Source organism: Phascolarctos cinereus, unplaced genomic scaffold, assembly GCF_003287225.1.
Source record: "Phascolarctos cinereus isolate Bilbo 61053 unplaced genomic scaffold, phaCin_HiC Scaffold_4;HRSCAF=312, whole genome shotgun sequence".
Taxonomy (NCBI): Eukaryota; Metazoa; Chordata; class Mammalia; order Diprotodontia; family Phascolarctidae; genus Phascolarctos; species Phascolarctos cinereus.
This window is the reverse complement of record NW_027555847.1, coordinates 393,111,539-393,137,364: the sequence shown is the minus strand read 5'-3', so window position 1 is coordinate 393,137,364 and position 25,826 is coordinate 393,111,539. Positions and strand designations below refer to the sequence as shown.

At 40.2% G+C, this 25,826-nt stretch overlaps 1 protein-coding gene across 1 annotated transcript in view; it reads right to left on the bottom strand.

Moving 5' to 3' along the window:
- The window catches only part of PLEKHG4B (pleckstrin homology and RhoGEF domain containing G4B), a 190,138-nt gene that overhangs the window by 86,911 nt on the left and 77,401 nt on the right, over positions 1–25,826 (bottom strand). The window contains 2 exon segments of the mRNA XM_020985684.2: positions 14,391–14,603; positions 14,606–15,761. Of these exon segments, the coding sequence (XP_020841343.1) occupies positions 14,391–14,603; positions 14,606–15,761 (1,369 nt within the window).

Genomic DNA, 25,826 nt, shown 5'->3' with positions numbered 1-25,826 from the left:
CTGAGGTAATTGAGGTCTTTGGGTCAGAGATAAGTAAATAGTAGATTCCCAGAATGGATTAGTAAGATAATGTGTTGTTGTTCTGTCCTTTCAGTCCCGTCTGACTCTTCATGACTCCATTTGAGGTTTTCTTGGCAAAGATTCTAGAGCGGTTTTCCATTTTCTTCTCCAGCTTATTTTACAGATGAGGAGACTGAGGCAAACAGGCTTACGTGGCTTGTCCAGGGTCACATACCTAGTAAATATCTGAGGCTGGATTTGAACTCAAGTCTTCCTGACTCCAGGCCTGCCACTCTATCCACTGCACCATCTCTAAATTATAGCTCTAAACTAATAGAGACGGGGAACCCTCAAAAGTTAACTGTTTTTTCTTTTGGAATATAGCATATGGACTATGTATGCCCCAAGGAAGTCAATGACAGAAAGAGATCCTATTTATACTAAAATATCCATACCAGAACTTTTTTATTGTATCAAAAAAATAGAAACAGAGTGAGTACCCATCCATCAGACAATGGTTGAACAAAAAATTGTGGTATATGAATGAATAGTGTATTATTTTTCCATAAGAAATGATGAATGTGAGGAATTATGGGAAATGTGAGAAGAAGGGCAGTGCAGTACAATGGAAAGAATAATGAATCTATAATCAGAAGGTCTGAGTTTAAATCCACTTACTACCAAGATGACCTTGGACAAGTCATTTAACTTTTCTGAGTTTCAGTTTCTTCATCTGCAAAATAATGGACTTGGAATAGATGCAGTAGAGGAGTTATGATCTGTAAATATTGGTAGTATCTTCCCCAAAGGGTTATTGTAAGGAAAGTGGGGAAAGGGAAGGGAACAAGCATGTGTTAAGTACCTAGTATGTGTCAGGCACTTTGCTAAGCCCTTCCAAATATTATCTCATTTGGACATTTGGATGCTTTTCAAACTCTTAAATGAGTTATTGCTGTTGTTGCTAGCTCCAGGTAAAAAACAAATAGCAGAAGAGGGGATGTTAAACTCTTCAAAAGTAAAATGGAAACTGCTTTCTTCTGATTGGAGAGGATCTGTTTTGAGGGAATTTATATTTTTATTGTGTGGCTCCTTTTTGCTTCTGCCATGCCAAGGGATATCTTTAATTGGACCTAATAGCCTAAAAGAGGCAGCTAGGTGGCTCAATGGATACAGCACTAGACCTAGAGTCAAGAAGACCTGAGTTCAAGTCCAGCCTCAGACACCACTAGCCATATAACCTTGGGCAAGTCAATTGACCTCTATTTGCCTTAATCAACTATAGAAGGAAATGACAGACAACTACAGAAAGCCCATGGACGATAAGTTCCATGGGCTCATGAAGAGTTGGACATGAACAAACAACAGCAAAGAGCCTAAAACAGACTGACTCTATCTCCTGTAATCGCATAACTTTTAGACAACAGAAGGAAGTAGCCAAGTGAAACCCCAGGAGACTGACAAGGTCCAGGTGGGATTTGTGCCTAGATAAGGGTGAATTAAAAAGGAAAATTCTTGTTTGTTTGTTTGTTTGTTGTTAGGCAATTGGGGTCAAGTGACTTGCCTAGGGTCACACAGCTAGTAAGTGTCAAGTGTTTGGTCTGAGGCCAGATTTGAACTCAGGTCCTCCTGCCTTCAGGGCCGGTGCTTTATCCACTGTGCTACCTAGCTGCCCTAAAAAGGAAAATTCTCATCAAAGTCTGAGGATAATAGCAGGGTTGGACTAAATTATATTTTAGATTGCTAAGTAAGCTACTGCTTAAGACTTGTCTTTAATACTTTTTTTTTTTGCTTTTTTTGGTGAGGCAATTGGGGTTAAGTGACTTGCCCAGGGTGATACCACTAGTAAGTAACTAGCATTTGAGGCTGGATTTGAACTCAGGTCTTCCTGACTCCAGGGCTGGAGCTCTATCCACTGTGTCTTTAATACTTTTAAGAACCCACTTTATCATCTTGAAATAGTAGCTTTGTTATATTTCCAGTGATTGAAGAATCAGATATGGTAATATAATCAGATATGTTATATAGGATTATATATATACATATATGTGTGTGTATTTATCTGTATATATATATGTGTGTGTATATATATTTATGTATCTGTGCATATACCTAGATATAGATATAGACATCCATCTATCTGTCTATATCTATATATTTGCTTTATATCTGTGATTTCATGCAATCCTGAAGTGAAAACTCCTTCCAGTGGAGGTCAAAGAGGTTTATGTGACTTGCCCAAGGTCACATAGTTATTAAAAGTCAGAGGTAGGATTCAAACCCAGATCCTCTGCCTCCCAAACTATTCCTATAGGTTCCTTCTAGCCCTAGGTCTTCAATCTTCAGAAAAGAAACAACAAATATTCCCTGGGCAAGTCACTTAACCCCAATTGCCTAAAAAGGAAAAAAGGAAAAAAAAGAAACAACACATAAAACAAAAAAGGATTTATTCTGTGTTGCTTTTCACGCCAGTCTAATTGTTTCAGTGCTTTAGCTTTCTTCCTAACTCCCTCATTCATATTCTTGGTCACACAGCCAGTTTGTATAAAAGGTGAGGCTCGACCCCCCCACCCAAGACCTCCTGACTCCAAGGCCAGCTCTCTGTCCACTACGCAACATCGACTGCCATTGTTATAGAAAAAGCAGGTCTGTTATATTTCCAGTAGTTAAAGAATAACTAAATAAGGCAGAGTAAGATGATATGATGGAATATTATATATTTTTAAAAATGTCTGAGTGGTTAAAAGGCCCACCTTGAAGTCAGGAAGATCTAGATTCAAATCCTTTTTCTGACGCACACTAATCACACGATCCTCGGGCAAGTTACATGACCTCTCAGTACCCCAAGCACCTCTCTAAGACTGAAAGTGTTGAATGCTATCTGCATCACTGGTGGAATGGGAGAGACTTGAGGCAGGCAGACCCACAAACAGGGTATTGCAGTAATCCAGGCATAAGGTGATGAGGTCCTGTACTAGAATGGTGGGAGCGTTAGAGGAGAGAATGGGGCATATTTGACAGCTATTTCAAAAGTGAAATCTATACGTCTTGGCAAAAGCTTGTATATGGCGGGTGAGAGATAGTGATGAATCCAGGATGACTCCCAGGTGAGAGAGCCTGATAGGAGGATGGTGTTGCCCCCTGAAGTAATCGGGAAGACGGTGGGGAAGGTGCTTAGGAGGAAAGATGAGTTTGATTTTGGACATGTTGAGTTTAAGATGTCTACTGGATATTTAGCTTAAGATGTTTGGAAGGCAGTTGGAGATGGGAGAGTAGAGGTCAGAAGAGAGGTTAGGACAGGGTAGGTAGATCTGACAATCATCAGGATAGACATGGAAATAATTCCAAGGGACCTGATGAGATCACCAATGAAGTGGCATAGAGGGAGACAAAAAGAAGGCTTAGGACAGAGCCCTGAGGGACACCTATGGTTACAGGGCATAATCTGGAGGAGGATCCAGCAAAGAAAGCTAAGAAGGAGTAGTGAGATAGGGAGGAGGAGGAGAACCAGGAGAGAGTGGTGTCCTGAAAACCTAGAGAGAAGAGAATATCACGGATGACAGGGTGAACAATAACGTCAGAGGCTGCAGAGAGGTCAAGGACAAAAAAGATTGAGAAAAGGTTATCCATAAAATGAGGGTTTGGCCTACATGGCTTCTGAGGTCCTTTGCAGCTCCAGAGCTATGGCCATATGATCCAGTCCACTACTATCTACTATAAAGAACTTCTACAATGAGGAAAATCTGGCTTATAATATCAAAACTCCAGCTTTTGCATGATTCTCATTATAACTGATGATTGAAACACAGAATTTATTTTGAGGATTTAAACTCAAGAGTTTAATAGAACCATGGCCTTTACCATGGATTCATGAATTCACAATTCATTCAACATTCAAATAGCATTTATTAAATGCCTACCATGTGTTAGGAGCTATTCAAGTTTCTTGGGATACAAAGTGAAGAAAAACAAACTGTCCCTTCCCTTCAGGAATTTATATTCTAATGGGGGAAGGGAATAATAGATGCATAGAAAATCAAACGCAAATTATATACAAAGTAATTTTAAGGGAGAGGGCACTAGCAATGGGGAAATCTTGTTGCAGGTAGCACTTGAGTTTAGCTTTGAAGGAGGCTAGGGAGTCTATGAAGTGAAGGGAAGGAGTGAGGGCATTCCAGGAATAAGGGATGCTCTGTGCAAAGGAGATGGGAGATGAGAGATGGAAGGTGAGAGGTCACATAAAGAAACAACAAATGGGTTAGTCTGCTTAGGCTATAAGAGTATATCTGGAGAGAAAAGAGAGCCTGGAGCTGGTCTGTCAAGAGCTTAAAAAGCCAATAAAGGAGTTTGTATTTGATCTTAGATGCTGGAGTCGACCACTGGAGGTTCCTAAACAAGGTAGTGATATATATATTCAGATTTAGGCTTTGGGAATATCAATCTGGCAGCTGTGTGTAGGATGGACTGGAGATGAGTCTAGAATGGTGGATGCAAAGGGTCCAAGTAGGGGGACATTGTAATAGTGTAGATGAGAAGTGATAATGGCCTGAACTAGGGGGGTAGTCAGGAGGGAGAAGGGGAAGGATACAGGAAATATTGGGGAGGTAGACTTGATAAAGTTTGGCAGCTAACTGGATGAGAGGGGCACTACACCTGCCTGCTAGAAATCATTCCCTCTGGAATGGCCAGTGGCATCCATTATCTGTTGAACAAAAGATCAAGTCTAGAATGAAAACATTTGATTTCAATATTTCAAGGTTTTATGGTTTCATCAGATACAGGAATATCACCTTGGCAGCTGTGTGAAGGTTTGGCTGGAGAAAGGAGAGATTTCAGGCATAGAGACCAGTTAGGAGGCTCTTCCAATCACTCAGGTGAGAGGTGGTGAGAGACTTGATTGAGGTGGGAGGTAGCCAGGTGAGAGGAGAGCAGATGCCAGACATGTTGTGGAGGTAGGCTTGATAAGGTTTGGCAAATGGCTATGTGAAACGAGGAGAGTGAAGAGTTGAGGATGACTCCAAGATTGCAAACTGGAGTTAATGGATGGTGGTTCCATAATAGTGGGAGTTGAGTGGGAGTGTGTGTGTAAGAAAATGAGTTTTCTTTGGACATGTTGACTTTAGGATGTGCTGCTCTTTTTTACTGATATGGTTTCCCTAGACCTGGGACTTGGCTCCATTTCCTAGGTTTCAGTACCCTTCCCTTTGCTAATTGATTTTCCGGCCCTGAAACCATGACTTTTACACCTATACTGTCTGCCAAATTCTTTTGGCTAGACCAATGCCTAGCCCTGTCCTCTCTGCTTTGTTCAGTCCTGCTTCCTCCCAGACCCTGACAATGATGGTATAGATGGGGTAAGGGCTGGATGATTGGCTGGCATCGCAGAAAACAGGAGCTGCAATCCAGTTTTAGATTGATGGTGCTCACCTCTGTCCCGTGACTGGTGCCCATGGGAACTCAGGTAAGGCTTTTCATGTTCATAGTCCTTTAACATGAAGAAATCAACAATTGTGGCTCTGAGAGACAGTGCCAGGGGCCGGAGCCATCAATTAATGCCTTATTTACAGTAATAAAAAAGAGACTCCCTGGGATAGTCTCATGACCTCTTGTTTTCGTGAAAGTGCCAAGAGGACAGCAAACACACAGCATTCTTCATACCACACAAAAACAAAGCAACGCATTATTGGTTTAAGGATCAAAAGAGCTCAAAAGCTGTCTCTGAGTCAGACCACAAATGAACACTGACTCAACTTGATTGAAAACAAAGCTTTTCAACCCAGGAAACCAGCTGTGAGGCCCTCCCTGTGTTTGCCCGAGAAGCACTCCTGAGAACCACAGACTGTTTTCAGTCTGGACTTTTCTGACCTTGTCTCTTGCCGTACAGTAGGGTTCCAGGAGAAATCGTTGAGATTTTGTGTTTTTGTGGGACCTTCTTGAGTCAGTCCATGCCCACAGCAGGAGAGTACAGGTATTCCTCCGGCCTCAGTTTAGGCTCTTTATGGATGACCCCATAGTTGATAACAATCAACTCCAAAAGAAGGACCAAAAAAAAAAACCCCAAAACAGTTCCCCATGGCCATCAGCCTCTCTGCTTTAAGCAGTTTTGTTTGGCTGGGATAGCTGCTCTGACCATCTGGGTTTCTGCCTCCCCTAGGTTCCTGTGCATACCTGCTCTTACTGTTTTATCCACCCATGCCTATCAGGGAATATCAGTACAAGGCTAAACACTGCCTTTGGATCACTTACAACATCACTGAGGGTTTCCTAGTTTACATGGGACATCTGCTTGTCTACTTCTTTCTGCCTGTCCTAAATCTGCCTGCTGCCTAGATCAGACTTGGGTTCCCTGTTTGCCCACTAGTTTGGTTTTTGAGCTCGTGACATTGCCCTTGGCCTGGTTTCTCAAACTCTGCTTGCTGTCTCTCTTCCCTTCCTCTGCTGGTATCCTTGGACGCTGGACATATCCGCTCTCAGTACCTGGCCCTTCTCCGCTGCTGACTGACCCCTGGCTTTGACTCTGTAGGTACAAATCTACAAATCTAGACTCCAGGTCTTGACCCGTCCTGCTTGGCAAACAGACATGACCTGGTGTTGACAACCTGAACAGATACACCTTCTCACACATAATCAAATTGACTTGTGAATATAAATTTCATTCAATTGCTTATTTCTCTCATGAGAATTGTGAATTTACTGAGCTTCTTGGGGAAGCAATTCATCACAAGTGAGTTGACTGGTATGAAGAGAAAAGGATGAGGTGTGAATCTTACATTACATCTGTACTTGGTACTCACATACATATGGAAAGGTTGTTTGGTTTTTTTTGATGATCATTCTGCAACTAAAAAACAAAAAAATATATCCAGGATTTCAACAGTAGTCAATTATAAGCTTGAAAGCACTTTAGGATTTCTCTAATATCTTCAGGTGTACCTGGATCTGTTTAATGCCCATTAATGCATTACAATGCTTCAAATCAGTTTTCACTTCAAATTATGCTAACATTCTGTTGAAGAGGGAATTTAACCAGACACACATCATTTGCAGCATACTTACATGCTAAGTAAGATTCCTTTGCAATTATGTTTAAAGCCAGTTTGAGCCATACAAGAAAATCTCATTTCTGTCTAGGCACTCCTCGTTTTTGACTAACAATGGTATCATTGCCCAGCTTGATCCACAATACCTTTCATTTAGGTAGTGGTTTTTAAAATACTTTCACATGCATTATCACATTTGTCCAATCAATGGTCACCAAACTTCCAGCTGACCCAAAGCTAGAAGGGATAGTTGATATGTTAGATAACAGAATTAGGATCCTCAAAAGAACTTGATGGGCTAGAGCTACGGGCATGATGAAATAAAAGAAAATTTAACAGGGATGAATACCAAATACAACAAGTGGATTCAAAAAATCATCTTCACAAGCACAACATGAGTGGGTGGGTGGGACCTATGACTAGGCAACGGCTCTGATGGAAGATCCAGGGTTTTTAGTAGACTATAAGTTCAATGAATTGACTGCATGATCTGATAGTTATAAAAGAGCTAAAGGTAAGTATGGCATAATGGATAGAGCACTAGACTAGAAGCAGGAATACCAGGGTTCAAATCCCCTCTCTGAAACTTACTGTGGGATTGTGACAGTCACTTAAACTCCCTGAATATCAAATGCTTTATCTGTAAAAGGGGGATAAGTTGCACTGTTATACCTCATAGGGTTGTTGTGAGATTCAAATGAGACAAGGTATGTAAAAAGCTTTTTTATATATACTGCTTTTTGGTGAGGTAATCGGGGTTAAGTGACTTTCCCAGGGTCACACAGCTAGTGTCATGTGTCTGAGACTGGATTTGAACTCAGATTCTCCTGACTCCAAGGCCAGAGCTCTATCTACTGCACCACCTAGCTGCCCCTTATTATTAATATATTGAGAAGCAAAGTATCATTCCCAACGTTCACATCAGTGCTTTCTTAAGAGAAGAAGCCTTGTTCTAATCTGCCACTATCTATCCCTGTAATCACCATCATCTTTCCATTGCTATGAAAACATAAATCCATTAGCACAGTGCCTGGACCCTGGTAGATGCTTAAGAAATACTTGTTGACTGGCCAAATTAAGGCATGTTTGGATTGCTAAAAATAAAAAAAGTTGTTTTAAAAATCTTGTTGTGGGGCAGCTAGGTGGTGCAGTAGGTAGAGTTCTGGTGTTGGAGTCAGGAGGACCTGAGTTCAAATCCAGCCTCAAAAACTTAGAACTTACTAGCTTTGTAACCCTAGGCAAGTCACTTAACCCCAATTGCCTCACCAAAAAAAAAAATCTTGTTGTTTATAAAAGACCCAGTTTCAAATCCTACCACTGATATGTTTGTTACAGAACCAGCTCCCCTATTTTTTAGTGACACCTGGAAGCACAGGATCACAGACCTAGAGCTAAGGGTGGTGGTGGGGGCTCAAAGCCCCTCTGGGCTGGCCTGCCCCTTCATTTTAAAGACAAGGAAATTGAGGCCCAGGGAAGTGAAATGATTTGGTGAAGGTCACATGGGAACTAAGAATCAGTGGTAGGATTTGAAACTGGGTCTTTTATAAACAACAAGATTTTTTCTTTTTTTTTGGTGAGGCAATTGGGGTTAAGTGACTTGCCTAGGGTCACACAGCTAGTAAGTGTCATGTGTCTGAGGCTGGATTTGAACTCAGGTCCTCCTGACTCCAACACCAGAGCTCTACCTACTGCACCACCTAGCTGCCCCACAACAAGATTTTTAAAACAACTTTTTTTATTTTTAGCAATCCAAACATGCCTTAATTTGGCCAGTCAACAAGCATTTCTTAAGCATCTACCAGGGTCCAGGCACTGTGCTAATGGATTTATGTTTTCATAGCAATGGAAAGATGATGGTAATTACAGGGATAGATAGTGGCAGATTGGAACAAGGCTTCTTCTCTTAAGAAAGCACTGATGTGAACGTTGGGAATGACAACATCATCTAAAGCAAGCAACCAGAGCCAGAGTCCAATTATGCCTTGCATATACAAGTCACCTGATCCTTGTTTTCTGAATAAATGAATCGGATCTGAGCATGACTTAGTAGCATTAATGAAATTAGGGGCTGAACAACATTCTTGACCTGGTCCTCTAGAACCACACCTCTGGGATAACATCTGACCATAAAACTCCATCAGATAACAGCCTATGCCCCTAAGCATGATATGGCTTGCATATTAGGATCTGAGTTTTTTAGAAAGTCACATTTTTTCAAACATATTCTATTACCTGGATGCAACGAGGAAATCCAGCATCAGGGATCACTTTACTGGCCTGTCTAACTGCATGCTGCAAATGGAAAGTTATGAGGAAAGGGACATCTTCTAATTCAGCATCCAAAGGACACAATATTACGTATTTCAGATTAGAAATGGAGGAAAGGGGAACAGAGATGTGTTATTTATCTGTAGTCTACAAACAATGCATTTAGGATCCACAACTATGTGAATATTGGTACACTTTCTTCTTTTTGCAACACTATAATTATCAACCTCCTTCCAGAACACACACACACACACATTCTTCTCCTCTCCCCCACCCCATAGGTTTTATGAGTTGCTATATGGCTGAGGCTGAAATTTTCCTCACTGGTAGTCAGAACTCTGGTGGTCAAATCTCATGGGTTTCAGCTATGGCTGAAATTGTTCTCACCAGTGGTCAAATTTCTGTCAATAAGTCTCTCTGAATCTGGTTAGACCAGTATCAGATTTTACATATATGTATATATACATGTACATATATGTATCTGTACACACACACACACACACACATATATATATATATATATATATATATATATATATATATATATATATATATATATATATATATATATATATGCCATTCTTGGGCCTATATTCTAGCTTGGAAGGATTTTTGGAAGGTAAGAGCCCTCTGCTAGCCTAGTCCTTGAGCTCCAGTAGTACTGCCACACCATGATAAACCATCAGAGTACAACTTTGATGGAGGAAATGATGATAGCAGCTTATATTTGTACAGTACTTTATAGTTTACATGTAAACTAGGGGCAGCTAGGTGGCTCAGTGGATAGAGTGCTTGGCCTAGAGTCAGGAAGACTCCTCTTCCTGAGTTTAAACCTGGCCTCAGACACTTACTAGCTATGTGACCTTGGGCAAGTGACTTAACCCTGTTTGCCTCAGTTTCCTCATCTGTAAAATGAGCTGGAGAAGGAAATGGCAACTCACTCCAGTACCTCTGCCAAGAAAACCCCAAATGAGGTCACAAAGAGTTGGACATGACTGAAACAACTGAACAACAATTATAGTTTCCATTACCGTGTTTGATTCCCAGCACAACCTGTGAGTTTGGTTGTTCAGCTATCAGCCCCATTTTACAGATGAGGAGAACTACGGAGGTCAAGTGACTGTTCCAAGGTCATACAGCTGGTGAGTGGCTGAAATGGGGCTATGAATCTGGAATTAATGAGCTTTGAGTTCATCGTCAGCATGCTTTCCACTATACCACACTGCTTCACATAAAGAAAGTGAGGATGAGCTAGAATAGTCTGGAGCCCCATTAGGAAAAGTATTAAATATTTCCCATGGGTACAAGAAAAGCATCAAATTTAAAATCAGGATGACCAAAATAGGCTTGCCAACATCAACTACTGATAAAAATTTGTGTTATGTGATGACCCAGATAAAAGTATATTACTCAGTTAATTAAGTGCTCTTGGCATCATGATATACATGAAGCAATTGACAGCTTTTCTAATAGAGCTACAGCATATTTGAAATGTTGAGGCAACTATAAGAGCCATTTGAGCTTCATGTTCTTTTCTCGTGATAATAGTGTTGTCCAATACAACCATTCCAAGCCAGCATGGGTCAAACTCTGAACTGGTCAATTGATTAAGCTTATGAAATGGCTGAGATATCCTGCCATACATTGAACATTCTAGTGACACTCAATGCGTTGGCTAATGGATCTACTGATTTACATCACCAGCAGATCTGAAGAATAATTTCAAGAAATAGTTTGTATAGATATAAATGAATAATAAGGATATCTGTATAATGCCTAAATCCAAAAATAAACCCTATCTTTCATCATAGACTTACATGTAGCCCTGGGCAAGCAATTTACAATGGTATTATTGGTTAAGAGCTCAGTGCAACTGGTCATCACAGATAATAACCACAATAATAATAATGATAATGATAATAATTTTCCGATGATACTTTTTTTCTTTATTGTACTGAGCTTGTAATCACATGGTCATAGTGAGTTCCCAGTGAGGAACTTCCTTTGCCAATGCAGACTATTACATTCTTGGCAACTGACAGTCTTAAAACATTGCCTGAGGGCAATGAGTAGTCAAGCATTTTGATCAAAATTACACCTCTAGTTAGAGATGAGACTTGCACCCAGGGCTTTCTAACTTCAAGTCCTGCTCACTATCCATTATACATATACACACTTATACATACACACATTTATACATACATATATATTACTATAGTTTGTAAAGTGCTTTAAATTAATTTTTCATTTGGTTAAAAAAAAAAACCCGGTGAGGTAGGTATTGCAAATATTGTCTTTGTCCCTGTTTTACAGGTGAGGAAACTGAGGTTCAGTGGAGTGATGGTACTGGTTCAAATTTGGTTTGTTTGTTTGTTTTTTGCTAGGCAACGGAGTTAAGTGACTTGCCCAGGGTCACCCAGCTAGTAAGTGTGAAGTGTCTGAGGCTAGATTTGAACTCAGGTCCTCCTGACTCCAGGGCCAGTGCGCCACCTAGCTGCCCTCAAATTTGGATGAAGAGTCAGTGACGAAGGCAGGAATCATACCAGTTTTTGTAAGACCAATGCTCTTTCTGTGATGCCATTCTCTATTTCTACTACAGGATAAATGAGATTCATATAATACTGATGGTAGAATATCCCAAATTATAAGAGTGGACTAGTTGGAGAGGCAGCATGATAAAGCGGAAAGGGTATGGGCCTTGGAATATGGAGAGCTGGTTTCTAATCCAAGCCTAATTACTACTGACTGTGTGGTCTTGAGCAAACCCCTTAACCTCTACAGAAATTGGTCTAGCAATACATACATGAAAAATCAAATGAATGCAGGAAGCACGTTGCCAAATTTTGACCTGAAATTGGATTGTCGGCCATTGAGTTACCCAATGAGTTCCATTTATCTTCAGCAATGGAAGGGACAATGAACTAGTCCCAGAACTAAAGAAGAGAAGGAATAAGAAAATCAGAATTCCTGGGGGGGTGGAGCCAAGATGGCACAAGAAGCCAGGAAGTTGCCTGAGGTTTTCCTAGTTTCCCTCGGAAACAACATTAAATCAAGCCTCAAGACCACACAGTCTTCCTAATTCCAGGCCTGTACTCACTGAGCCACATTGCCTGGGAGTAATGAGAAGTCAAGTGTCTTGGCCAAAATCACACCTCTAGTAGGTGTTAAAGGTGAGACTTCAACCTAGGCTTTCCTATTTTCAAGACCTATATTCACTACCCCTATACCCTAACAATGCCAAATGGTTATGCACCATGAAATACTACTAAGGATTAATGTTGTAAATGACTCAAAAGACAACAGATATTTGTATGGTGGGTGTAAAAAAATTGTAGAATATTACCCAAGATGATTTGCGAACAAGAAGGGACATAAAAGGCATCACGAAAGAAATGCATAAGCGAAACAAAGAGGGGGGTGGCCCAAGGGCTACTCTAGTAAATGAAAAGCTCAAAGGCCAAAAGAAAGACTTCCAGGTTAATGAGAAGTTCCACTAGATAGAAAGGAAGACATAGGAAATAACTGAACAAAAAGAGAAATTAGGGATGAGCTGTGATCTGCACCAGTAGAGGAAGTGCTCTCATTGATGAGAGCAGGGATTTGTCAAAGTAAGCTGAAAAAAGAACAGTGCCATGCCTGTCTAAGCAGCCCTACTTAGATCATCCTGAGTGGAAAAGTAACTAAAAAGTTGTCTACCTCAACCAACTTATGGGCACCAGAATAACTCAGCTATTTATTTTTCCTTTTTTTAATGGAAGAATAAAAACACAGCATGAAAGCATCCAACATCATGGCACTGCCTAGGGCTGATTTTGAATGTTGGGTACCAGAAAGAGGCTGGAACCATTCCCAAGAGAGTTGTCTTGGTCAAACTGCAGCATGTGTTGTTTGACTGAAAGAGCTGGGGACTGGGGTCCAGGAGACCTAGATTCTAGTATTAAAGGCCATTAACTAGCTCTAAGGTTCTAGGCAAGCCACTTTATCTCTACAGAATTCAGGGTCTATTCAGGTGTAATATAAGAGGTCTGGGTTAAATGAGATCAGACATCCTTCCAGCTCCAATGTTCTGTAGTTCTACCAATTGTAAATAAACTTCTTGAAGAGTAACAGCAGCCTGAGGTAAAAGGATTAAACCCTTAAGTAATGGATTTATTGGCATAGTCAACCATTTAGGTCAACCCTTACACACCCAAGGCAAGTAAGTCAAATCTATAATTTCATTTATCAAAGCTACCTCTTAACAGGTTCTAACAGGCTTGTATATGTAGTCCTGATTTATAGCGGTTATCCTTTTCTACCACTGACTTAATGATAATGGCACAGGAGAATATCACTAGCCTGGCAGATATTAAAATCATGCAGAATTGGAAATTCTCTTCTCAGAGCTCTTCTGTGATCATTTTCCATTTAGAAAGAGTTAAATTACCTTGATATGTCCATGGGGGGAATTATGGGGATTTTTTTAAAAAGAATATTGCAGGGATTCTTAACGTGATGGAGTCTATGAACTTATTTAAAAAAATATTTTGCTAACTGTATTTAAATATAATTGCAATCCTATGCACTTTATATGTCCAAGACATAAAAAAGGGTAAGAATCTCTGATATTCAGTGATCACGATGGCCCTTTCTTCATAACAAACAAGAAGCAGGAAAGCCTTATAAAAAGAGCTTTTGCTTCAGAAGTAAATTCCACCCAATATTAGAATAAAGTCACTGGCCAGACTTGGATGCTAAGGGATTTGTGCCCTAGGCATCCAAGGTTCCAAAAACTCTTGAGGGCAGGAAACAGGACGTGAGTGATTATATGGAGACACTAAGGACTAAATCCATTGTCTATTTCCTGAATTAACTTGAGTATCCTAGCAATAAATACATATTCTACAGTCACCTGAGGGAGGAGAAAAGAATAAAATCCAATTCCTCTAATTTTACCCATGATAGCAGATTGTTTGAGAAAATTCTGTGCCTGTGACTACTGGCAAACAATATTGCTTGAGGCCCTCTCATTCCTTTGGGCTCAACTAATGTAAAGACCTTTGATTAAAAAAGTTAACTGTAAATTAATCTCCCCCCCCCCATTACCTTCATCCTCTTTGGTGCATTTGGGACTTTTAGCAGTGATGCAGAAGTGGTTGTTAGGGTCCAGTTTTTCAGGATTTAAAGCTTGTCCATTTAAGAGCTTTTTAGGATTTACATTTGATGAATCATCTGAGGCCCGACGGGGATCATGGCCTTTATCTGGGAAACTTTTGTGGGATCGATCCAAGGATTGAGACCTCCTGGGACTAGCCCTTTTCCAGATACTAAAGAAGATCCGATAGGTCCAAGCTGCTTTTCTGATGGCTGGGAACAGGACTTAGGACTCATGCTTCCTCTTAATTCTTCCTTAGGGAGAAGTCTCTCAGAAAGATAACTTTCCTTCTGAGTTGGTTTAGCAGCAGCCCTGACATCTGCTGTTTGCTCATCATTCATTTTGGGTGAATGAATGATCTGGTCTGAGGTCTCCTCTGTTATTGACTCCTCTGAGCTAGAGCCAAGGTGCATTGGGTTTTGTAAGGCTTCCATGTATGATTTTCGAAATAGACGTCTGGTCTCAAAATAGGTAGAATCCCTTAGCTGCCGCCGCCTAGCACAAGGACTGCTCGAGTCGGTGCTGAAAGTAATATTTCTCAGGCCAATCTTCTTCTCCTCCACTGTGTCGGATAATCCCTCGACACGGAGTGCTCTGTCTGTCCCCTCACACGTCTCGGGGGGTTCTGAAAGGCCTCTCTCTAAGCTAGGACACTCATGGGCAAACACTGCGAGGTTGACGTACTCTCCTTCACAATCTCCAGTAGGGGTTCTGGGGCTTTCTAATTCAGTTCTACATTCAGGGGAATGGAGAGGACTAGACAGGTCACTCCCTGAGCTTCCCCGGCTGCAGGACGGTGAGGCCTCCATGACTGTGCAGCCAGTATCATTGGAAGTAGAGCTGCCTCGAGAATGGTCGCTCTCCATGGTGCGTGCGGGTGACCGGGAATCCAGATTATGGCGACTCAATCGGTTTAGCACTGGGCTGCCAGGATAATTATGAAGGATGGTTTCAGATGTAGGGACAAAGATGGGGTTCATAATGTTGCTCCATGGGGTGCGATAGACCACTGTGCCTGTGGTCAGCAAGCAGCTTTGCAAGGGGAAGCTGGCCCTCTCGCAGTTCACGTTTTCCAAAAATTCTGCCGTGAAGATGCATCCATACATGGTTTCAGGTACGGTGACTTCTTCCATTCCTTGTCCATGTTGGGCGAGGCATTTCAGAACGAGTTTGGCAGATTGCTTCCCCCCTGCAACAACTTGCAGATAGAAATCTCCTGGCTTGAGCCGTACTTTGTGGAGCGATGCTAGCTGTACCACCACCTTCTCATGGATACACAGGGGCCAGCCTTCATGGTAGAAAATGAGGCCTGTGTACCTTGCCTGCAAGCCAAGAAGAGAGAAAAACATCAGTGAAAACAAAGGCCCCCCTCCAGACAGGAAACCCTGTCCATTGTCTTGTGAGGTCAGTATGATTCTTATGAAATTCTACTTCCCTCCAAGAGACAGTAATATTAACTAGTGAGCATGTGTACCCTTGTAGAACTGGCATGTTTAGTTTTTTGCTTGGATTTGTGATTTCCTGAGTAGTGGGAATTCCTAGGAAGGAAATTCCTGCTAACACCAAAGACTTGCAACTGCTCTTTATTTATAGTCTCAGGCAACTGGGGTACCAAGTGTCACCGTGTGGCAAAGGGAATAGAGTGCTGGGCTTAAAGGTAGGAATCCTACCTCAGATACTTATTGGCTGTGTTACCATGGGCAAGTCACTTCATTTCTTTGTGCTTCAGTATCCTTATCTGTAAGTAAAATGAGGGGATTAAGCTCAATGGCCTCTAACGTCCCTTCGAGCCCTAAATCTAAGATCCTAAGTATCAGAGGCAGCACTTGAACCCATGTCTTCCTGACTCCAATGCCAGTTCTCTAAACACTCTGTCATGCTGCACAGAAGAACTGGGTTTTTCAACCAGCTTACTAAATTTTTCATTGTTATTTAGTTGTGTTCTACTCTTTGTGAACCACAGGGCCCTGAATGTATATGGGGCAAATGGCCACATGCATAACCACAACTAGGTTGTGGCAATAAGGGATTTGTTCTAGGGTACCAAAATTAAGAGAACTTGAAACCTTTCAATAGCAACCTTACTAATATCTAAAATAAGTTAGAAATCCCATAAATCTTTATAGAACAGTTAATACTTAAGCTATATAAATTGTTTCACAAAAACTGAGAAAGAGCATTCTGCCAAATTCCTTTTATAAGACAAAGATGGCCCTAATACTCAAACTAGAGAAGGACGAAACAAAAAACAAACAAACACAATACCTCTATGACATGGAATTCTACTTCTTTCTCACTCTTTCTGGCAGGCACACACCAGGTGATCTCCTCCACTGTCTGGCACTTCTCTTCCCCCTCCCAGTGATTCTCCCAGAAACAGACTATTAGTATTTGCCCACTCTCCCACTTACTCCAGGAGCCAAAATTGCTAGATATGATTCTGCCCATGTACAGTGGCAGGATGGTGTTTTCTTTCCTCCTCCTCCTCAGCATAAACTCACCACCCTATATGAGTTTGTTCTGTCCGAATTCAGGGGGGATGAATCAAGCCCGATAATTTATTGAGAATTACAGTCACTTAAAGAAACAATACAAACTTCACAAATTATATGTTTTCACCCACTGCCATTGGAAGGTTTTGCTTTCTAGGAAGATTTGCTCCAAAGTCAACTTGTAGCAAACTCTAGCAAGGGTAGGGAGCATAGGAAAGACTTGGAATGGCAGATCGAAAAGAAGCAGCAAAAAAGGAATTGGGACTTTTTTCTTAAATGGAGAGGATAATATTTCTCCCTTCCTCTGATTTCCTTTCACATACTTGACATCTAACACGTGACTGTTGTGCCCGGTCTTAGTTCCTGTTACCAGCTGCCTCTTCTTTCAGTGTCAAATTCCTTTGGGACCAGAGTCTATTCACTTTGAATTCCCTACATTGTCAAGTGGGGTCCAGAATAAGGTATTGAATACAGAGGTGAAGTGCCCAGGAAGACAACATCATTTGGAGATTTGTCTGAAAAGAGAGATGTGGAAGAAAGAGTGCACAAAGATGTGTTTGTCTGAGATGCATTACTTTACACCTTCTGAAAGAGCCAGGAATTTGATTAGAATGCTAGGTCTACCTGCCAGGAACTAAATACTTTCTGTCTCACGTTCCCTATTATAGTGTACAAGTTGTCTTTACACTCAATTGTTCTAAGAAATTATCTAGGTCATGAGGAGAAAAAGCAAGTGATTTGGAATCAGAGAACCTGAGTTCAAAATCTGCTTCCATTACTTTACTACCCTATGTGACCATGGCCAAATCTTTTTGCCTTCTCTGTGTCTTAGTTTCCTCATCTATAAAATAAGGGTTTTCAATTGATCAGATTACCTATAAAGTTTCTTCCAGCTGTAAATCCTATGATCTAAAAGATACAAAGTATTACATCTCAGTTTCCTCATATGTAAAATTGGGATAATAATAGCTATAGTGTCTACCTCTCAGGGTTGTTGTTGAATTGGTTAAATTATTAGATCTTTAATGGATCAATGTGAATCTCAAGAGAGGTTTCTAGTGGAGTACCCTTAAGATCCATCATTTCCCTCTTCTATTTTTATCAATGACTTGGGGAAGCTACCAAACTTTTAAGTTTCCAAAGCACTGCATGTATATTATCTCATTCGATCCTCACAAACACATCTGGGGTAGATGCTATTGTTATCTCTATTTTATAGATGAGGAAACTGAGGCCAAAAACAGCTATGATTCATCCAGGGATAAAAAGCAAAGTGGAATTTGAACTCAGGTCTTCCTGATTTCAAGACCAGTGCTCTAACCCTAACCTAGCTGCTCTTGTAAATGATACAACAGAGGTAGGGTATAATTACTACATTAATTATAGCAACCAGAATCCAAAATATCAATAGGCAGAATGATGGGCTGAATCTAAAATTAGGACTTTTGGAGAATAAATTTAAGTGCTTCTATGTAGGTTTGAAAATTATTATTGCATGGGGACAGAATGAGAAAGATGTGGCTAAGCAACAGTTCATGTGAAAAAGACCTGCAAGTATTCTTCTAGCTCTGAATCCTATGATTTGATCTCATGGGAGTTTTAGTGGATTTCAGCAAGTCAGCAATGTAATACAATTGCCAAAAGAACTAAATTAAATTTAGGCTAAATCAACGTCCAGAGGAAGAGGAAGGTATATCTAACTCTACTATATTTTTGTCCTAGTTTGGACCATATTTGGAATGCTGTATTCAGTTCTAAGAGGCACACTTCAAAACAGAAACTGACAAGCTAGAGCATGTCTAAAGGAAGGAGATAAAGTTAAAGAGGTCACTCAAAAATCAAGCATTATGAGATTGGGTTATTAAAATTTTAATTTCTTATCCTGTTAATCTGGGTATTTTATATTTTTGCAGATATTCATCCATTTTATTTATATTGTCAATTGTGTTGGCATATAGTTGGGCAAAATAGTTGCTAGTGTTTCTCTTTATTTCTTATTAATTTGTTGTGACTTCTTTTTCATTTTTAATAGCTAGCATTTACATAGCACTTTAAGGTTTGCAAGTATGCAATTTACAACGTATATACATAATAACGATAACATAAATATATGTTATTTCAGTTAATCCTCAAAACAACTTTGGAGGTGGTACTATTATTATTTTTGATACTGATAATTTGGTTTTCCTCTGTTAATTTTTTAATCAGACTAGCTAATGATTTATCTGTTTTATTGAGAACCAAGCAATATGAAGGTCAGGTAAAGGTAGGCAGAATGTTTGCCCTGCAATAGAGGGACATGCAGTCTTCAAACTGATAATGGCTATCATATGAAAGAGGGATTCTACTGGTTTTACTTGTCTCCTAAGTCAAGTCCTAGGAGCGATGGTTGGAAATTATAGAAGGGCAAATTTTGGCTCCCATAAGGAAAACCTTTCTAACAATTAGAGCTGCCCACAACGGAAGGAGTTCCTCATAAGATAGTAAGTTTTGCATCAGTGAAGGTGTCTGAATGTCACTATTCTAAGTCTCCTGCAGTTTACCCCTATTTTGCTCCCTGGAAGAACTCTGTATCTTCTACCAACACAGATTTTATCACAGCTCTCCTTTCAAGGTTTCTGTAAAAAAATTAAGTGGTTCTAGTAATGTTTTCATAAGGATCTATTTGTATTTTTATCCTATCTAGGGAAGTCCTCATTTTTTTTAAAAATTGAATTACAAAAACATTTGCTAAGGATACAAACAACTCTGCTGGAATTTGGAATGCAAAAAAATGAAAGACTCTTTGCCCATGGAGATATAGAGGTAGAAATATCCAACAATCAGATGGTGACGGAAGAGTAGAATTCTGGGAATAGATCAGGGTTGAGTATAAAGATCTGAATCATCATTGTATAAGTGATAACTGGATCCATGAGATCAAGTGAGAATACCAAGTGAAAAAGTACTGAGGGAGAAGAGAAGGCTCTGGACAGAGGCTTAGGGAACAGCTACATGTGGAGGGGATGAGGATAAGAATGACCCAGCAAAAGAAACAGAGGAGTTGTCATATAGGTTAGAGAAGAGCCAGAAGAGAACTGCTCCAGAAGCTGAGGGAGAAGAAAATACCTAAAAGGAGATGTTGAATGCTGTAGAAGGGTCAAGGAGAATGAAAATACAGAAAAAAAGCTATCAGATTTAGCAGGTAGGAAGATACTGGTAGCCTTTGCTTTTTTGTTTCTAAATAAGTTCCCCATATATGATAAAAACAAGTTCCCCCAACCACAATGTTTCCATTTTAATATAGCCTTGCAGTTTCCCTTTCTGGATAGCATTTTGTTGTTCAGTCATTTTTCAGCTGTGTCCTTCTCTTTGTGACCCCATTTGGGTTTTTCTTGGCAAAGACCCTGGAATGGTTTGCCAGTTCTTTTTCCAGCTCATTATACAGATGACGAAACTGAGGCAAACAGGGTTAAGTGACTTTTACAAGATCACACAACTAATAAGTATCTGAGGCCAGATTTGAACTCAGGAAGATGAGTCTTCCTGACTCCAGGGTGGCACTGTAATCCCCTGCACCACCTGGCTGTTTCTTCAATATATTTTTCACCTGGGTTTATCCATGCAGATATATGGTTGCCTTGTCTTTAATATGTTATATTTACTTAAGTTATTCAGTGACTGTATCCTTTCTTAGTAATCCTACCAATTTTCCAAGCATGGAAGGTGCCAACATTTAAATGTTCATCAAAATAAATGACTCGAAATGAGATTTCTCAAAACTTGCTTTTTCTTCCTTGTCACCTTATCAATAAAGGCACTTACTAAACAAAATGAAATTAAGCTAGGTGTGGAGAACGTGGGTAGAGAGTGCTTAATATTAGGTAACATTTAGCCAATCAGCATAGTCATTAAACTGGGTCAATTTCCTCCTTTTTCATGCTTTCTTTTGCCTTGCTCTGTTTCAGTTAGAATATAAGTTTTCTAGAAGGTTATTTATTCCCCTGGATTCTCTTCTGTGACAAACTTTTATCCACTTATAGGTAACAAGGAGAATAAGGCCAGGTGTTCCTCTATTGTAGGAATTCTTTTTTTCTTTTTCTTTTTTTTTTTTTTAGGTGAGGCAGTTGGGATTAAGTGACTTGCCCAGGGTCACACAGCTAGTAAGTGTTATTTATCTGAGGCCACATTTGAACTCAGTCCTTCTGACTTCAGGTCCAGTGCTCTATCCACTGCGCCACCTAGCTGCCCCTATTGGTAGGAATTCTTGTCCCTTGAAAATGACATACCAGCTTTCCCATTCCCACTAACCCCTCTCAAAATACAATCCTATTTCTACCACATAGTCCATTGATTACAACAATACAGAGTTGCTGTTAGCTAAAAAGGAAAGTGCCTCCTAAGGAGGAGTGGCCAGCATTCCATTCCAAAAAGACTTCACATTCTTTTACCATGTTATTATGCAAATTATGGTCCATTTCATCCAAATTATGGCCATGCCTTTATGCAAAAAATGAATGTACTCAACAATGATGTCTCCTTAACATTTATGAGAAATACAGTAAATCCCTGGTGTTTTTTTCCCCACAGATTTTCATATACAATGGATCTTGAAAGATAAAGCTACACAGTAAAAACATGAAATCACTTGGTCTGTAATGCATAAATTGGTCTTCTTCTCTGACTCTGTGTTATTAAGAGCATTCTACTGCTTGGAAAGTGCAAATAGGATAAATACATATTATAGTGGAAATAGCTCTGAATTTAGGATTGGGAGACATGGGTTAGAATCCCAGATGTTATGTACCAGCTGTGGGAGCATGGGCAGACTTAACCTTTCTGGACCTCAGTCTCCTCATCTGTAAAAGAATTTGGCCCCAAATTATCTCAAAGTTTTCTTTCAACTCCAGATACCATTTGGGGGGGGGGTCCAGGAGGGGTGGTTATTATCCAAACCTATGACCTTGTAATTATAGTGCATCTTTTTTATTTCTCCTTTTCTCTTTACTCTTCTATTACCAATGTAGACTTATTGACAACTCAACTATGGCTGACCGTCATGGGAAATTTTTCGGGGACTCAGAGGTCAAGGAACTTGCCCAGAGTCTCCCTGGCAGTACATGTCAGAGGTGCGACTTCTTCTAGACTCTAAAGCCCAGCCTTCATTACCACACACTGGACCTTAGCCTATGATTTGCTCCTATGAAACACCTTTTCCAGAAAACAGATGTGGTTGGTTAAGCTTTACTGACATAAACTGAAAAGGAAAATAAAATCTGCCATGGATTTACTATAAAACACAAGTGATGTGTATCTTGACAGCTGACAAATAACAATTTTTACCTTGCTTCTGTACTTCTTCCCCATGGGCCATTAAGCAGGGGGCATTTTAACTCCCAGAAAAACCACTTTCTGGTCTTTGGTTCCAGGTTTCCTTTTAATTAAAAAAAAAAAAGCCCAACAATAGTGTGTTATCAGGGAACCAAAGAATGAGAATAATGAGGCTGAAAAAAGCCAGTTAACCAAGCCTGAATTAAAAAGTTGTCAAGAGACCAGTTTTTTCAAGTCACTGAAAGAGCCAAATATATGCAATGGAGGCAGGTAGGCAGACAGACAGAGAAGGACTTGAGGGCATCAGAGGGAAACAAAGTTATTCCTTCTTTTTATCATGGTCAGCTCCATGGCTTTTTTACAAACTTCCTCTTGGTAACCAAGAAAGTTTGCTTCCCCAAAGTTCTGTCTCAGTTTGATCTGAGCCCTCTTAACCTCTTAGGCAAGTGGCACTCTTGCAAATTTGGGATCCAGCTGCTTCCCTCTCTCCTCCCCCTCAAAGCTTACATAGGTGGATGGGGAATGAGGCTATAATTAGAACAGAAGAGTACAATCATATGATCATCGAAGTCCCCTCCTACCACAGGTCCCCAGTCTTAATTTTACTTCAAAATTCACAACAATTTAGGTTTAAACATGAACATCATCTAGAGCTGGCTTGTCTCGAGGAAGACTTTACAAGAAGCATTTACATGTGAGTGTGCTAGTCCCTTTTCCAATCATTAGACTCAAGCTTAGTTGTGAACTTGTAGGATCATAGATCATAGGTCTAGCACTGGAAGGGACTTTTTCTGTCTAGTCCAAACCCCTCATTTTACAAATGTGGAAACTCTTTCCCAGGTGACTTGCCCAAGGCTACCTAGGTAGTAAGCCTAAGAAGCAGGATTTGAACCTGTGCCCTCTTCCTCTTCCAGACCTTTGGGCAACCTATTTTTTTTTTAATCTTGTGGACTTTTAAAAATGGAGCTTTCAGATAAGGCCAAGAAGCCAAGGCCATGGTCCATTTCTTTAGCACTAGGTTGGTCAAAGAGAATTTCAGGGCAAAAGGAATTTAGCTTTTGTACTTCATAGAGGTCCTGGAGCACTGTGCAAGCAGGTTCTGGAGAGCTCTAAACTAAGCTTCTTGGGAAGAGAGGCAGTGATTTCTTAGTCAGCCAAGTATTACGTTTCCTTGTTAGAGCTGTGGGAAACTATGGGCTAGAGCTTTGGAGATCTTCCTCCTGGTGTCATATGAGGCTTTGTAAAGATATGGAAGTTTGGGGCAGGAGGACAGAAAGGGAAAATTGGGTGAGCAGAGCCATATGGAACCCATGATTTGTCAGATATCTTCACATATCCAATATTTGCACAGAAAGGTATTTAATAATAATCTAGACAGCTTTCACTGTTACTATTGAGAAGACATACAAAGAAATGGATGTGATCCAAGCAAGCAGCACTGTTTATGTGTTGCCTATCAATCAACAACCATTTTAAAGTACCGACTACATGCCAAGGAGACACAAAAACAAAAGTAAAATAGCTTTTGCCCTCAAGGAGGCAGGTACAAAATGCATCCTAAGTGGTTTTGTTTATTACCCAATTGTGCCCCCTCATTCTTCATTCAAATGGTAGTAACCAGAAAAGCAAGACAACTGAAAAAAAACCTAAAAAGGTACTTTTGCCATTACAATACCTACCCTTACAAATAAATTTAAAAAAACCAAATCAAATTACTTTTAATCACCATGTGTTTTAAATAATTTTGAAGCACTGAAATGGTTCATCATCAAGGAGTTGGAAGACATTTCAGAGATCCTCTCATGTAGACCAAGTCTGATATAAGAAACCTCTTTACAATATTTTTGACATGACAGGTAGTCATCAAGCCTCTTGAGGAAGGAGTACAGAGACAAGGAACTCATTACCTCCAGAGACAGTCATTCCTTTTTCAGACAGTTCTAACGGTTTTTCCTTATGCTGAGTTGAAATTAGCTTCCCTATAACTTTCTTACCTATGGTTCCTACTTCTGCTACACAAAACAAATCTAATCCCTCTTCCACGTGACAACCAGATAGAGCAGAGATGGGGAAAGATTCAAAGGATTCACTCAAAGGGCCACACTTGAGGACCTAGAGAGCCACATGCGTCCTCAAGGCTGCAGGTTCCCCACCCCTGAGCTAGATAAAGAATTTATCAAGGGATTAGTACATGCCAGACCCCGTAAGAACAAAGCACTGGGAATACAAATACAAGCAAAAAGAAAGACAGTTCCTGCCCTAAAGGAGCTTACATTCTAATGAGTGAAGACAAGACATAAAAGGGAGCTAAAATGGAGACGGAGAGTTGGAGGTGGAGGCAAGTTAGAGGTTGACATGGCTGGCTGGCATGAGTGGTTTCTCAAATAGAAGTTCTTGGGAGCAGCTGACCCATCAGAGGAGGAGGAGAAAGTCCCAAGAGTGGAGAGTCCACTGGCAGGGAGGTGGAAAATTGTTTGGAGGAGTCTAGGGCTAAGCAGGGTTAGACATGTCAACTACTCGGCCACTCAAATAATTGACAATGATCAAGTTTCCTGTAGTTCTCTCTTCTCTGGACTAATTATCTCCAGCTGATCCTTGTTTGGAATGGTTTCTAGTCCTCTCAATACCCTGGGCACTCTCCTCTGGATGCCCCTAAAAATTGTCAATGTCTCTTAAAAATATATTTTCCCCAAATAAACATAAAGACAATTTTTTAACATTCATTTAAATTTTTTTTTGAATTCCAAATTCTGTATCTACCTCCCTCTACTTCCCCCTCTCTGACAATGTCTTTTAAGATGCATGTCCCAGCACTGAACAGAGTGTGACAGGAATGGGCAGATTAGGACAGGGGTTTTTAATCTAGTGGCCACGAATTTGGTTTTTAAATATTTTTGTAACTGTATTTCAATATAATTGGCTTTCTTTGTAAATTCTGATGCACATATTTAGAAACATCATTCTGAGAAGAGAGTCATGGGCTTTACCAGACTGCCAAAGCAATCCATGGCACACAAAAAAGTCAGGAACCCCTGGCCTACAGCAAAGTAAAGCAGGACTATCACCTCTTTCACTCTGGACACTATAATTATTATAATAGATAGTGTTTATATAGCAATTTGGGGTTTACAAACTCTTTACAAATATTATCTCATTTTATCCTCATGATACTACCTAACTACTATTATTCTCTCCATTTCAGAGACGAGGGAACTGAGGCAGACAGGTTAAGTGACTTGCCCAAGGTGACATAGCTAGTAAGTATCTAAGGCTAGATTTGAACTCAGATCTTCCTGACTCCAGGTCCAGTGCTATTTCCATTATCATTTTTTAAAAGTTTTTATTGACACTTTCTGTTTCTTACATCACCATAGTATCCCATGTATCTCTCCCTCTGTCCTACTCAGAGAGCTGTCCCACAGAACGAATAATATTTTTAAGAGGAAAAAACAAGTCAATGCAACTGCATTGAAAAAATCTGACAACATGTGCAGTATATAACACTTGTGGACCTCCCACCTTCACTAAGCAGTAGATTGGGGGTGTTTTCTCCTATCTCTTCATTTGAGTCCCACTTGATTTTTA